Source organism: Onthophagus taurus, chromosome 11, assembly GCF_036711975.1.
Source record: "Onthophagus taurus isolate NC chromosome 11, IU_Otau_3.0, whole genome shotgun sequence".
NCBI classification, from domain to species: domain Eukaryota; kingdom Metazoa; phylum Arthropoda; class Insecta; order Coleoptera; family Scarabaeidae; genus Onthophagus; species Onthophagus taurus.
Genome location: NC_091976.1, coordinates 20,221,758 through 20,236,802, shown reverse-complemented (window position 1 = coordinate 20,236,802; position 15,045 = coordinate 20,221,758). Strand labels below are relative to the sequence as shown.

At 33.7% G+C, this 15,045-nt stretch overlaps 4 protein-coding genes across 4 annotated transcripts in view; 1 reads left to right on the top strand and 3 right to left on the bottom strand.

Moving 5' to 3' along the window:
- The window catches only part of LOC111424116 (Trehalose-6-phosphate synthase 1), a 222,592-nt gene that overhangs the window by 82,763 nt on the left and 124,784 nt on the right, over positions 1-15,045 (top strand). The gene's annotated exons all lie outside the window — the stretch shown is intronic.
- On the bottom strand, positions 2,497-3,371 carry LOC139431707 (UDP-glucosyltransferase 2-like). The gene has a single exon (XM_071199810.1). It carries the CDS (start codon positions 3,340-3,342, stop codon positions 2,512-2,514), a length of 831 nt encoding a protein of 276 aa, XP_071055911.1. The 5' UTR covers positions 3,343-3,371; the 3' UTR covers positions 2,497-2,511.
- LOC139431708 (UDP-glycosyltransferase UGT5-like) lies at positions 3,856-4,884 on the bottom strand. The gene has a single exon (XM_071199811.1). The coding sequence runs from the start codon at positions 4,699-4,701 to the stop codon at positions 3,871-3,873; it is 831 nt and encodes a 276-aa protein (XP_071055912.1). The 5' UTR covers positions 4,702-4,884; the 3' UTR covers positions 3,856-3,870.
- LOC111424104 (Transmembrane O-mannosyltransferase targeting cadherins 2) overlaps positions 11,302-15,045 on the bottom strand; it is a 73,980-nt gene continuing 70,236 nt past the window's right edge. The window contains exon 10 of the mRNA XM_023057533.2: positions 11,302-12,346. Within this exon, the coding sequence (XP_022913301.1) occupies positions 12,194-12,346 (153 nt within the window). The 3' untranslated portion in view covers positions 11,302-12,193. The remainder of the gene's footprint in view (positions 12,347-15,045) is intronic.

Here is a 15,045-nt window from a genome sequence, read left to right as displayed (position 1 = left end):
ATCACATAATAGATAATACACTGCTTTACAATAACCTAACATGATTGTGTTTTCTAATCGTTCCCAAAAACTCATAAATTTAGGAAAGTTCCCAAAGTGTACAGGAACGAAAGCAGGATTTTCGATTCTAGCAAATCTGCTCGAATGCCAGGGCATCGGGTACGAAGAACTTAACGCGATAACAGGAATTTTAAACGTGTGCGCGAAACCTAAGAAACAATCGGTGTTGAAATACTCAATAAGAATAAGGTCGTATTTCTCGTTAGATTTTAATAAGTCTTTAACGATTCTTTGATTTAATTTTTGGCACACTTCTGCCGCAAACCCTGCCAATACCAACGGAGTTGCATATCGTTTAAAAAATTCTCCTGGTAAATCATTCATATCTATTATTTCAGTCGAATTTTGATGAACTTTCTCCAACACAAAATCTTTATATCTTGGTAACGGCTTCTTTTGAGGAAACTCACTGTACACGTGCACTTCATGTCCTTTATTCGCTAATTCTTTTAGAAGAGATTCATAAGAAACAAAATGACTCTTCCCCGCGTATGGTAAAAGTGTTAGTATTTTTAATGAATTTACAAAATTTAAAAATATAAGAAATAACGGTAACAATAACATTTTCGGCGAAGCTAAACGTACAACTGAGCAATTCCTTTTTAAAACATTCACCTCGTCAGCATAAGGAGTGGGGGAGGTCAGTAGAGTATATCCAAGTGCAATGTACTTCTTGAGAGTTGAATTACGTTGGTTATTTGTTTGTCATAAAATTAATAAACCTATGGAATAACATTTTATACACTTCACGCTGTTTAAACTGCACGTTTAGATGCAAATAATTTTATCAACAAATATGTTTTTGAATTAGTGTGGAAATTATGCTGGGACAAAACGTCGTAATTTTATAAAATGTGTTTTTGTGATATCTCATACACTTTTTTTGTTATGTTATATTATTTTTGTAAGAATAAGTCAAGGAGGTCACACTCTTTTAAAAACAGATCCCAAACTTAAGGCATAAATGGCAAGTCAATGACATTGGATATAATTATTATCACTTTGTTTTTATTGACATTGAAACATTTATCGTCTTAAATGATAAAGTAAAACTTTCCAAATAAAAATGAAAAAAATAATTATTGTTACAATTCACACCACATTTAACCTTACCTTGGGTAAACTTTGTCGTGTTCCCAAATGCATTCCACCCACTTCAATCATACCAGGTACTTGAGGAAATGCACCGTTTAAAGCAAAGTAGTTATTAACGAGAATAAGACTGGTGTTTTCAGCGATTTTTTCCAACGCAGGAAGATTGTCTCCAAAGAAAGCTTTGGCATCACGATTTCCTGGTAAATCACATAATAGATAATACACTGCTTTACAATAACCTAACATGATTGTGTTTTCTAATCGTTCCCAAAAACTCATAAATTTAGGAAAGTTCCCAAAGTGTACAGGAACGAAAGCAGGATTTTCGATTCTAGCAAATCTGCTCGAATGCCAGGGCATCGGGTGCGAAGAACTTAACGCGATAACAGGAATTTTAAACGTGTGCGCGAAACCTAAGAAACAATCGGTGTTGAAATACTCAATAAGAATAAGGTCGTATTTTTCGTTAGATTTTAATAAGTCTTTAACGATTCTTTGATTTAATTTTTGGCACACTTCTGCCGCAAACCCTGCCAATATCAACGGAGTTGCATATCGTTTAAAAAATTCTCCTGGTAAATCATTCATATCTATTATTTCAGTCGAATTTTGATGAACTTTCTCCAACACAAAATCTTTATATCTTGGTAACGGCTTCTTTTGAGGAAACTCACTGTACACGTGCACTTCATGTCCTTTATTCGCTAATTCTTTTAGAAGAGATTCATAAGAAACAAAATGACTCTTCCCCGCGTATGGTAAAAGTGTTAGTATTTTTAATGAATTTACAAAATTTAAAAATATAAGAAATAACGGTAACAATAACATTTTCGGCGAAGCTAAACGTACAACTGAGCAATTCCTTTTTAAAACATTCACCTCGTCAGCATAAGGAGTGGGGGAGGTCAGTAGAGTATATCCAAGTGCAATGTACTTCTTGAGAGTTGAATTACGTTGGTTATTTGTTTGTCATAAAATTAATAAACCTATGGAATAACATTTTATACACTTCACGCTGTTTAAACTGCACGTTTAGATGCAAATAATTTTATCAACAAATATGTTTTTGAATTAGTGTGGAAATTATGCTGGGACAAAACGTCGTAATTTTATAAAATGTGTTTTTGTGATATCTCATACACTTTTTTTGTTATGTTATATTATTTTTGTAAGAATAAGTCAAGGAGGTCACACTCTTTTAAAAACAGATCCCAAACTTAAGGCATAAATGGCAAGTCAATGACATTGGATATAATTATTATCACTTTGTTTTTATTGACATTGAAACATTTATCGTCTTAAATGATAAAGTAAAACTTTCCAAATAAAAATGAAAAAAATAATTATTGTTACAATTCACACCACATTTAACCTTACCTTGGGTAAACTTTGTCGTGTTCCCAAATGCATTCCACCCACTTCAATCATACCAGGTACTTGAGGAAATGCACCGTTTAAAGCAAAGTAGTTATTAACGAGAATAAGACTGGTGTTTTCAGCGATTTTTTCCAACGCAGGAAGATTGTCTCCAAAGAAAGCTTTGGCATCACGATTTCCTGGTAAATCACATAATAGATAATACACTGCTTTACAATAACCTAACATGATTGTGTTTTCTAATCGTTCCCAAAAACTCATAAATTTAGGAAAGTTCCCAAAGTGTACAGGAACGAAAGCAGGATTTTCGATTCTAGCAAATCTGCTCGAATGCCAGGGCATCGGGTGCGAAGAACTTAACGCGATAACAGGAATTTTAAACGTGTGCGCGAAACCTAAGAAACAATCGGTGTTGAAATACTCAATAAGAATAAGGTCGTATTTTTCGTTAGATTTTAATAAGTCTTTAACGATTCTTTGATTTAATTTTTGGCACACTTCTGCCGCAAACCCTGCCAATATCAACGGAGTTGCATATCGTTTAAAAAATTCTCCTGGTAAATCATTCATATCTATTATTTCAGTCGAATTTTGATGAACTTTCTCCAACACAAAATCTTTATATCTTGGTAACGGCTTCTTTTGAGGAAACTCACTGTACACGTGCACTTCATGTCCTTTATTCGCTAATTCTTTTAGAAGAGATTCATAAGAAACAAAATGACTCTTCCCTGCGTATGGTAAAAGTGTTAGTATTTTTAATGAATTTACAAAGTTTAAAAATATAAGAAATAACGGTAACAATAACATTTTCGGCGAAGCTAAACGTACAACTGACCAATTCCTTTTTAAAACATTCACCTCGTCAGCATAAGGAGTGGGGGAGGTCAGTAGAGTATATCCAAGTGCAATGTACTTCTTGAGAGTTGAATTACGTTGGTTATTTGTTTGTCATAAAATTAATAAATCTATGGAATAACATTTTATACACTTCACGCTGTTTAAACTGCACGTTTAGATGCAAATAATTTTATCAACAAATATGTTTTTGAATTAGTGTGGAAATTATGCTGGGACAAAACGTCGTAATTTTATTAAATGTGTTTTTGTGATACCTCATACAGTTTTTTTGTTATGTTATATTATTATTGTAAGAATAAGTCAAGGAGGTCACACTCTTTTAAAAACAGATCCCAAACTTAAGGCATAAATGGCAAGTCAATGACATTGGATATAATTATTATCACTTTGTTTTTATTGACATTGAAACATTTATCGTCTTAAATGATAAAGTAAAACTTTCCAAATAAAAATGAAAAAAATAATTATTGTTACAATTCACACCACATTTAACCTTACCTTGGGTAAACTTTGTCGTGTTCCCAAATGCATTCCACCCACTTCAATCATACCAGGTACTTGAGGAAATGCACCGTTTAAAGCAAAGTAGTTATTAACGAGAATAAGACTGGTGTTTTCAGCGATTTTTTCCAACGCAGGAAGATTGTCTCCAAAGAAAGCTTTGGCATCACGATTTCCTGGTAAATCACATAATAGATAATACACTGCTTTACAATAACCTAACATGATTGTGTTTTCTAATCGTTCCCAAAAACTCATAAATTTAGGAAAGTTCCCAAAGTGTACAGGAACGAAAGCAGGATTTTCGATTCTAGCAAATCTGCTCGAGTGCCAGGGCATCGGGTACGAAGAACTTAACGCGATAACAGGAATTTTAAACGTATGCGCGAAACCTAAGAAACAATCGGTGTTGAAATACTCAATAAGAATAAGGTCGTATTTCTCGTTAGATTTTAATAAATCTTTAACGATTCTTTGATTTAATTTTTGGCACACTTCTGCCGCAAACCCTGCCAATACCAACGGAGTTGCATATCGTTTAAAAAATTCTCCTGGTAAATCATTCATATCTACTATTTCAGTCGAATTTTGATGAACTTTCTCCAACACAAAATCTTTATATCTTGGTAACGGCTTCTTTTGAGGAAACTCACTGTACACGTGCACTTCATGTCCTTTATTCGCTAATTCTTTTAGAAGAGGTTCATAAGAAACAAAATGACTTTTCCCTGCGTATGGTAAAAGCGTTAAAATTTTTAACGAGCTCACAAATTTTGCGATAACAAGACATAGTAGTAATACACGCATTTTCTACGAACGTACACGAAGCACTGGATAATTTGTTTTGATAACTACAAACGTGATAGTACGATGAGTGTGCAACACTCTTAACGATCTATTTTTAGCGAGACGTAGACGAAAATAAAACGAATAAATATATAAACGAAAATGAAAATTGTTTATGAGAAATGAGCGTTATGAAGTGTTACCACGATTACGATAAGTGACTGGCACTATATTATCTATTTACGTGTACAGAAATACATAAATAATAATTTAAAAAAAATTAAATAAAATTTTTCAGTCTTATTTTATTTACAATTTTAAATATTTCTTTAAGGTAATAAAAATAAAGAATGGAATACTAAAGGCATTCCTGGATTTTCCATTTTACTATCTTATAAATAACAAATTTATTATTCGAGTATAAGCCAGGAATGTATAGTTAATATTTATTTATTGGAATAGTTGCAAAATATATATATTAAATGAAAAATTGTTTTAACCTTCCGAGAAAAAATAAATCCAATAACGTTTATCTAAAAATGTGTCTATTACAAAATTTGAATTAAGGAATGGAATTAGAGTCGTTTAATAGTGTCGTTGGTCACATTTTTATCTTGAAATCCATGTAAAACCGAGGAGTGTGATTACTCAGGTTGGCTTGTTGGATTTTCCGGTATTTTTTGCGGCATACCCGAACATCAATAGGGATATACTGTGCGTTCCCGGTCATAAATTCGGGGATCACGAGAACCCAGGGCGATGTGGCCGGTAATTTTTAAACGGCTGATTTGACCTGTCCACGTATGAATGATTAAAGTGGATTTTGTATTTAATAAATTACCCAACCGATTCTCCATGGCGTTATAATTATGATTTATTTAAAACTTTAGAACATTTTCAAATCTTTATTGATTCGAATTAAAATGTTCAATGTTGTAGCTTTTTCTCACATTAAATTAGATGAATCGTTAACGTGAATGTTAGTTTCCGGTCTATTGCATTGTATTCGAGAAAACGATGCCGGTTATCTACGCTGAACAGCGTTTCCAAGAGAGAAAAATACAAGACATAAACATATAAAACGAGGGAAACTGCACACTCACAACGGAGGGCGTTTAGCGACTACGTCGTTTACGGACTTTCCGTGTACCTGACGGAGGTAATTTTCTTGCATTAGATGCTAGACTCGACTCGGAAATCGGGCTGCCAAAGTTCGTTGTTTCCCACGGAATAGAACGGAGGCGAAGCCAATTATTGTTAAGGAAGTCGACGGCGCGTGCAAGTTTTATTGAGATTTACAGCGTCGAACTCAGTTTTTAACGGGTGGCAAAATTAGAATTTACTGCCGGGAAATAGATCTTGAAGTGTGAACCCTTCCTTTAAAAGTATTTTTCTTCGTTTGCTCCGTCATCTTGTAATAGATTAGACAAGTATCTACCTTACTTACCAATAATGACATGGATTAAGTAAATATCTGTAGATAATTACATTAATAAGCCATCGTATTGTTTAATTCTAATTAGATTCAAATCACACTAATTGATTGGGTAATTAAGTTGTAATTGAGACGAGGCTTATAATTGTTTAATTATGGATTACTTATTTGACTATTATTGATCCCATAATAATTAATGATGGCTCAAATCAGTTTATGGTGATTATTAACTTACTATTTAATTAACAGAATTTGATATATTTTATTAAATCAGTAAAAATGACTTTTTCTTTGAGATGGACTTAATATTTTATTAAATATTTTATTTAAATATGAAAGTCGCGCACAAATATATTATACTTACCTTAACGTCATTTATAAATATAATCTATGTGGCATACTATTAAGAAAACATAGGTAAGTTTCAGAATATGTACTTTATTAATAGTAAATAAAGTATTTTCAAATATACTGAATAATAACACATATCTAATCATCATTCATTTCACATGCGTCTTCCACATCACTCTCTTCAGTACTCGATTCGTCACTAGTAGCCCTAGTAGCTTGGTCTTGCTGCATATCATCCCAGAGGCCATCATTGTCAGCACCTTCTAAATCATTTGAAACGCAACATTTTTTGAATCCCTTAATAATGCTTTCTGATGAAAATTCGTTTCAAGCCTGTAGGATCCACTCACATAACATTGAAACTTGTGTTTTTTTATTTTTTCACTGGGAGTAAGTGGATGATCATTTGACTGAAGCCAAATTGAAAACTGTTTCTTTAAGTGATTTTTAAGGGGTTTATTGACTACAACATCTAAAACCTGTAGTTGTGAAGCCACCAGGAATAATGACTAAATCCGTATTTTGCTTCTTATTTTTTTCCCGCACTTGTGCAATCTAACCCCGAACAGCATCCAATATAAACATTGCTCTCTCCCCATCATTCCTTTGTAGATTTGCCCAAACACTTCTTATCCAATCTATAACCAGTGCTTGATCCATTCATCCTTTCTCTTGTACCCTAATTATAATTCCATCTGGAAATTTTTCCTTGGCATGGTTTTTTCTTTTAAGTACCACATAAGGAGAAAGTTTTGTTCCGTCAGCAAGTACTGCTAACATAACCGTTACCCTCGATTTTTCATCCTGTTGTTTTGATTAGAACAGATTTTTCTCCTTTTTTATTTATGGTATACTTTGAAACCATATCAAAATATACTGGTGTTTGATCCGCATTACATATCAAGTTTAAAGGATATTTGTGCTGTTTTCTTGAGTTTATTATATAACGTTGATATTCAATTAGTTTTTCCTCAAAATCTTTAGGAAGTTTTTGGGCTAACGTTGTACAACGTCGCAAACGTAATCCACTCCTAACCATCATTCTTCTGCACCATCCATAACTTGTCTTAAATGTAGTTTGAGGGATATTTTTGCTTTTAGAGTGTAGATCCATGTTGGAAGTGAATTATTTAAAAATAAAACGAAAAAACTTCTTAACTTGCTATATTTAATAGATTTGAAGTCAAACTAGTTTCGGTGACAATGTCAATAGAAGACTAATAGTATAAGTGTAATAGTGTAAGACTAAAAATTGTAAAGGAAAAATGAGTGAGCATTCAAAAGATTTTCTTTTTGCAGTCGCCAACGTCTAATATTGTTTTCTGTTGAATCATACTTTTTAGCGACTGCACAATTGTTCGTGTTTTTCTGCTTCACGAATAGCCATAATTTTAAAATTGGCATCATAGCTTGTTCGGATATTTTTACCTATTTGACCTTTCGCCGTACCCCGTTTTTCAACTCCATCACACATAACTGATGCGGCACTCTCAACACGTCTAATCCATACAGGAGTTTGTTAACGAATAACAAAAGCGCGCCTTATTTACCTAAGTGCACATCGGCCGTAAGCATTTAGGGACTTCCCCTATTTACATAACTAGCAGGTTGGAAGCGAATCACACTCTTTGAACCCGCTTATGCTTGCTTCTGCGCTAACACATCATTTCTGATTTGTCGGTAAATTTCCGAATATAAGGCGAGTGGTAATTTTTTGCCTAATTTTTTGAAAAAAATCTCGCCTTATATTCGGGCAAATACGGTAATTCGTTGTTTGTCTTGGGCAGTGAGTTGCTTTGTAGCAGTATTGAGTGACATAGCCGTAATATCTATATACATAATCAAAACGTATTCCCACTTCACGAAAGTAATTACTTATTAAATCTGAAATCACCGCTGAGGTTGCTTCAAACGCTTAACTTGTTTATTAATTGGATCAAGTCGATTCGAAAGTTAGTTTAGTTCGTTTTCCTTACGGTACAGTTCACCTAGGTTCATTTAACTAATTTCATCAGTTCTAATCACGGGTTTCTTCAAGTCTTTTAATACAGTCCAACTGACAACTTTTCAAAATCCTTATCAAGCAATTTCATATTGCTATTTTTTTTCAGAATTCGCTGTTTTTAATTCTTGTTGTTTTTGAAGTTTGCTACCCGTAATGAATATTCTACCAACACACTGGATGAAATTTCATGCATCGACCGAGCGTCCATGAAAAAAATCCCCAGAGCACATAGCAAGATCAATAAGCGTTTGTGTTGTGGATGTAATTCGCGTAGGTTCAGTAACGATCTGTTGAACATCGTATCGTTCTAATAGAACAGAAATGTATTTACGTTATGCATTACATTTGAGTACGACTTGCAGCATAAAGTTGCTGCTACTTGAACTTTGCTTTTGTCCTATTAAATTTAAGTACGGTTTCGCTTTAGATTAAAAAACAGCAGTCTTATCAATATTAAAAACACCATTATACATACCAAACACATACCAGGATACATTTTTCTTATACATTTGAATTTTTATCTATATTAATTCACAGTAAATACATCGACTTTATGTCCTTTCAGATGAGAAATCACTATTTTATAATAATAATAATTCACTTTATTGCCCTATAAAGATGAATTGTAGGACAATATTACAAGAAAACAGCAGAAATAGCATTAGCTTTAAAACAAATATAACTCGCATAAACACTCATACTCTATTATTGTTCTATAGTATATACATCTTCTACACCAGGGATTTGGCTAAAATATTAGATTTGTAGTGACTCAGATAAAATTCATTGGTACTACGTGTTGTACATCATTAGGAAATGAGAAACCTCTTCCTCAGTGACATCGGCAACAAAGACGGGAGATTACGTAGAGTGTAAATCAACTATGTTGTAAGCAGAGACACTAGTACATACTCTAGATAACTGTTCTGCAAAAGCATTAACTATTTTATCAGGATTAATGTAGGTGGGTTGATCACACGTCATCTTGCCAGGAAGTCGAAAGGTCGTCATTTTCTACCTTATATAATTCCAAAAGTTACGCAGAGATTTCTGTCTAGTCAAATACCTCAGCCTTTTATATTACGCTGAATAGAAAGCAATACTACTGCTCCTCCACTTCTTTCTATAATACTTTTTCAGTTTTTATAGGCGCTTAATTTCTGTGGTGTACCAAATAGGGTATGAAGATCTACGACACAATCTTTTCGGAACATATAAATCCAAAATCTCATACAACTTTGTATAGAAAGCTCGCAAAGCATCATTCGCATTAACCTGCACATTTAGAAAAGACCAATCCGTATCAAGTAGTTTATCATACAAGCCAGAAAAGTTGGCTCTTCGAAAATTATAGCGACCAGAAAGACGGAAAATTCGGCAAACCATCATTTGCTGTCAATACATTCCTTACTGATCCTCGTAAACGAGAGGACGGTCATCACGAACCAGACCAAACCAATAATCAGTATTTGTCAGAACCAAATCCAATAGAAGATTGTCACAGTTTAGTACGAGGTCCAGAAAATCACAAAAATTACGAAATAGCTCCGTTTTTGCACATTTGGTAGATATGCCAGGTGCCTTTACATATTCAGGCAAATTAAAATCACCAAGGATAATTCAAAACTTTATGTTCTAAGACGTCCAATAAACATACCAAATCATGTTGCGGATTATCAGGAGGTATGTACAACACCACGATGTATAAGGTCACTCACCATAAAGAACACCGTCGAATCAACACATTGATAAGTGGTACCAAAGACTGAATATCTGTAGAATCAACCAATTCAACATCATGATGATTTTGTCGTCAAATCAGAAGCGATTGATTTTTCCTAATCACCTAAGCTACTGCTAACGGCTTAATCGTATTCTATTGGTACTTCTAACATTTGCTCCTTTATGCCATTTTGACTACCACATGATAACCACACTGGATTAGCCTCTATGTAAATTTGTTCCTCTTTTACGTTGCGCAGAATTTCAAACGTTAATATAAAATAACTCTGCACATTATTTTTCCGGATAAAGCATGCTACAGCTATTTGTACTACTTTCAGTTACATACGGAAGGTTTTCAAGAGTTCTTGTTATTGCTGGCCAGACACCGGATAGGATGAATCTTGCGTTATTGCCCACAAAGATACTAACTACTCATTATTCCTGGTATTATCTCTTTCTCACTATGCTGATTTTTCGGAAATTTGTTCTAGAGGTGGTCTCCAGGATAAATACCACGCGGAAAAAGGTGAAATAATTGAGCTGGAATTATTCCAACAGTTATAAAGTTTATAGAAGCAGGTCTCCTTTTTCAGCAAGCTTTTGTGGGGAGCTTTATGTTATTCGATATTAACTGCAATGGGTCAAAGAGCTGCAGAAACTTGTGATTTATATGTAGAAGTAATCAACAGTAATTAGATCAAAGCTTCTTTTTCTCCAATTTGATTCAAATGATTTTTATTATCTAACTTATTTTTATTAAAAAAACATTAAAACATTTTTAATCATTTTAATTAATTAGTATCTTCTTGGTTAAAACAAACTAAAATTTTAAAGAAACATCAAGTAAAAAGGGAATCCTAACGATACACGATATCTATTTCAAGATTTTATCCATATTCATGACGTTTCCCAATTAGCATATAAGCTGGGAGGCGTTAACTTTTTCGAAATTGAGTTTTTAATCGCGATCGAATATTCAACAGCTTTCTGAGGGGTAGAAGCGCACTCTACCATTATCCGGAAGGGAGGTTGGTGAAAAAAGCACTTCATATTTAACTTACCGTTTAAATCGAAGGATCGTCCAGGAAATGAAGAGAAACGCTGCTTGTTGTACACAAAATAAGTTTAAGCTTTATTTTACACAATATAGTCATTATATAGTTATGTATAATGTAGATACACATGATTCTTTGTTTATTAATTAGAATAATAATAGAATTAATAATTAATTAATAAAGAGATATAATCATCCATTGAAAGCCAACATTTTTAAATGTCATAAAACCGTATTTTATGTCCTTTCGTCTTTTATTTGTTTATGTTTTTTTTTGCGATTTACATCGAACTCGAAAATTGGATATGTCGGGGTTGGGGTAAAAACGGTTATCGTCACTCGAATTCTTTTCATATTTAAATACATACAACTCGATTTCAACAATTTCTCTCTTATAGTTCGTATCAATTAACAATAATCTCTCCTATTTACAATAATTATTCACAAGTTTTACAAAACGGGTTAAATTCAATTCGCGACAAATTTTTTGATTGGGTTTGTTTTTTCCGAACCTAATTTAACCCATATCACTGCGCATAATAATATTTTTTAATCATGAGTCGCACGAAAAATTATAACAAAGGGTTATTACAATAACAAAACAATTAAAATCCGCTACATATTGTCATTAGATTTCCGGCCGATTTTGCGCTATGGTCCCAGGGATTTTGCGAATCGGCGCTTGTTAATTTGTTCTTTCTTTTCGTTTTTTTTTCCTCTTATAATGTTTGAATAAAGCACACATACCACAACATGCACGTACAAAGGTGGGAGACGTCGAAATAATTTATTTTTTTTACATAAATAGTTATTCGTTGATACAAACCTCGGGAACAATAACAAAAGTAATAATAAACGGGTGGTGGCGGAGGAGATTTTCGTAAAAAAACGAAACGTTGCTAAAACCCTGTCCTTAAAATAACCTTCAATTGCTGTCCTCGCGTCAAGTCATCACGCTGTGCAATTTATGCAGATTTGTTAACGTTGTCACGTCGTTTGGCTGGAGCTTCAGGGCTTCCTTGTAACTATCTGCGGCTTCCTTGTACTTCCCATTAATGTGCAAAATGGCCCCTAAGTTAGTATGACCTCTAACATCCTAAAATAAAACATAAAATTAACTTAGTATATATATCGCTTAATAATATAACATCGAATCAAAATGTCTAAGAGAACATCAATTACAGGTCCTTTTGGCCCTTCTGGAAACTGTATAAACTCTAAGACATCATCTTTGGAGTCCCAATACGGTCAAAACAAACTCCATTAACCGGTTAGGGGTGCAAAGGGTCTTCGGTGTGGTCAGAAGGAACAGGAGAAGGGGTCGGATTCGAACTTGATTAATACCCGGTCAAACGTGGAAATTAATTCCGATTTAATTGATTGTCTTGGTCGGCGCAGTCAATACCGGGGAGGAAGTTCGAGCCGCGCAGAAATTAATGTTCCATCTGTGCCTCGATCGGGGCGGTAAAACTTTAAACTGTTCGAAAGTAGACATAAATTTCGACGGTGTGGCGTTCGCGCGCGCGTTCGCCGGCCCGTGACACTTCAGGAATTATTTGCTGCCGAGATTGCCCGGATTAATTCCTAAACCGAGGCTCGGATTGGTCGGTTGTTTATTACCCCAAGTTCTCTTGATAAGATACTCTTCCTATGGCATGGAAGAGTATCGTCGATTGATTAGTTTAAAAGTGGATTTCGAAGATCGTTAGTGAAAAGCGATTAATTTTAAAGTTAAATAAACTTTTAATGCATTTAAAGATACACTCTGGATTATTATAGGTACATATTAATTGGAAGTGTGCTTTGCATCTTTGTTCTCATATTTAGATCTTTGACAGATATTGTTCGAGGAATACTTATTGTAATAGCTTGAAACCAGAAGCGTGTACACAACACCATTCCTTTCCATTCTTTTGCAGTAATATTAATTGAGACCAAATATGATAGAAATAATAAATTGAACACCGAGAGAATTTTACAAAATCAGTAATCAGTCATCTACTATCATCGTTACATGAGCTCGTTTTTGTTATCAAATCGAAAAAGATTTCTTCGCCGATTGATGGCACCACTATTATGGTTACAACCAACGCCCTGGAAAATCTGTTGACACTTAAGTATTAGCACAGCCCAAAACTTAACCGCAGGCCATAAAAAGACTACCATCGTGGGGTGTGGATCCACTGCTAAATTGATTAATATAGTAATGCTATGTACCTAAGTACAGATCAATGGAGTCAAAACGAATTACAACAAAGTAAGCTCAGTGGTCAAAATAATGAATAGATGTGTGCAGCGAAGATGTGTATGTAATAGTTTTTAAGTTGGCAACACTAAGTGTGTGTGGGGCGGTTATAAGTAAACTACTGTTGTAAACTGTTCAACTGCTGTTGTTTTTATTAAAAACCCAAAAGGTTATGGGCCCACAGCACATGTAATGTCTGTTGAAACCAAGATTGATAAGATGATCAGAGATGTTACATTCGATGAAAATGATATTAAATAACGTAAGTAACGGAAAAATAAGAATTCAAAATGTTATAAACAATGAAGAAAATGATGAAGAGAAGAAAAATAATCAAGAAATTGAACTAGACACAAATGAAGAAGTGAAAGATGATGAAAATATAAGGAGAAAAACGCAACAAACGAGATCAGGAAGAGTATTGAAGAAGCCCAAACACTTAGATCACTATGAAACACACACAGCATACTGTTTGTTAACAAGCGATGAAGAACCACAAACATACAATGAAGCAATAGAAGATAGCGGCTGGAAGCCAGCTATAGAAAACGAACTAAATTCATTGAACAATCTAATACATACTCAATAATAAGAAAACCTGATGACAAAAAATTAATTGAAACAAAATGGGTATTTAAAATAAAAACGATGGTGTCAAGAAGGCAAGATTAGTAGCAAAAAGCTATGAGGAAAATATTGTCGATAATGTTTATGCACCTGTTTTGCATCATAAATACAAAGTACATCAACTTGATATACCAAGTGCCTTTCTAAACGGTTATCTGAATTACCAAATAGTTATTTGGCAGTAATATCTCATTAATGTGAGTGATATGGCGATTTGGTATCATGGATTTGGTATCAAGATCATCAAAGAAACAACAAACAGTTGCATTATCAACAGCCGAATCTGAGTATGTAGCAGCTACAATGTGTTGTGCAAAAACTCTGTACTTAAGTGGCTAAAGACTTCGAAAACAAAGATGGTGAAATAGTATTGTATGTGGACAAAGTGCAGTGGTTATGATTAAGAATCATGAAAATACAAGAAGATCAAATTAAATATGTATTAACCGATAAAAATATTGCTGATATTTTGACAGAAGTGTGTGTGACGCGAAGTTATAAGTAAACTATTGTTGTTTTTATTAAAAAACCCAAAGTAACATAGGTTGTTTCTTGCAACCTTAGAGATTCACAATTCGGAATGAACGAAGAAAGATTTTATAACTCCTTGAAGATCAATAACAACCTAAGTATAGGGCCTAGTGATTGAACGGATAGTGATTTTACGAAAAGCCGGATATCCGGTTATCCGGCCATTATGGTTATAATTTCTGGTGCATTTCTGAAGTGATACCCTATATTGCCACATTATTGCGATATTTGAATAAAAATGAAATTAATAAGAAAGCTGATAAGATATGTCACCTTATTTGAATCCAAGATATAAAATGATTTTTATTGATGCTGATTCAACTAACGAAGCAACTCTAAAAAGAGGATACTTTAATTAATAATTGATGATATTTCCACAAGGATCCTTCATG

Bases quoted from the DNA above. Each gene is read 5' to 3' on its own strand.
- LOC139431707 (XM_071199810.1), bottom strand. From the start codon at position 3,342: ATGTTATTGTTACCGTTATTTCTTATATTTTTAAACTTTGTAAATTCA.
- LOC139431708 (XM_071199811.1), bottom strand. From the start codon at position 4,701: ATGCGTGTATTACTACTATGTCTTGTTATCGCAAAATTTGTGAGCTCG.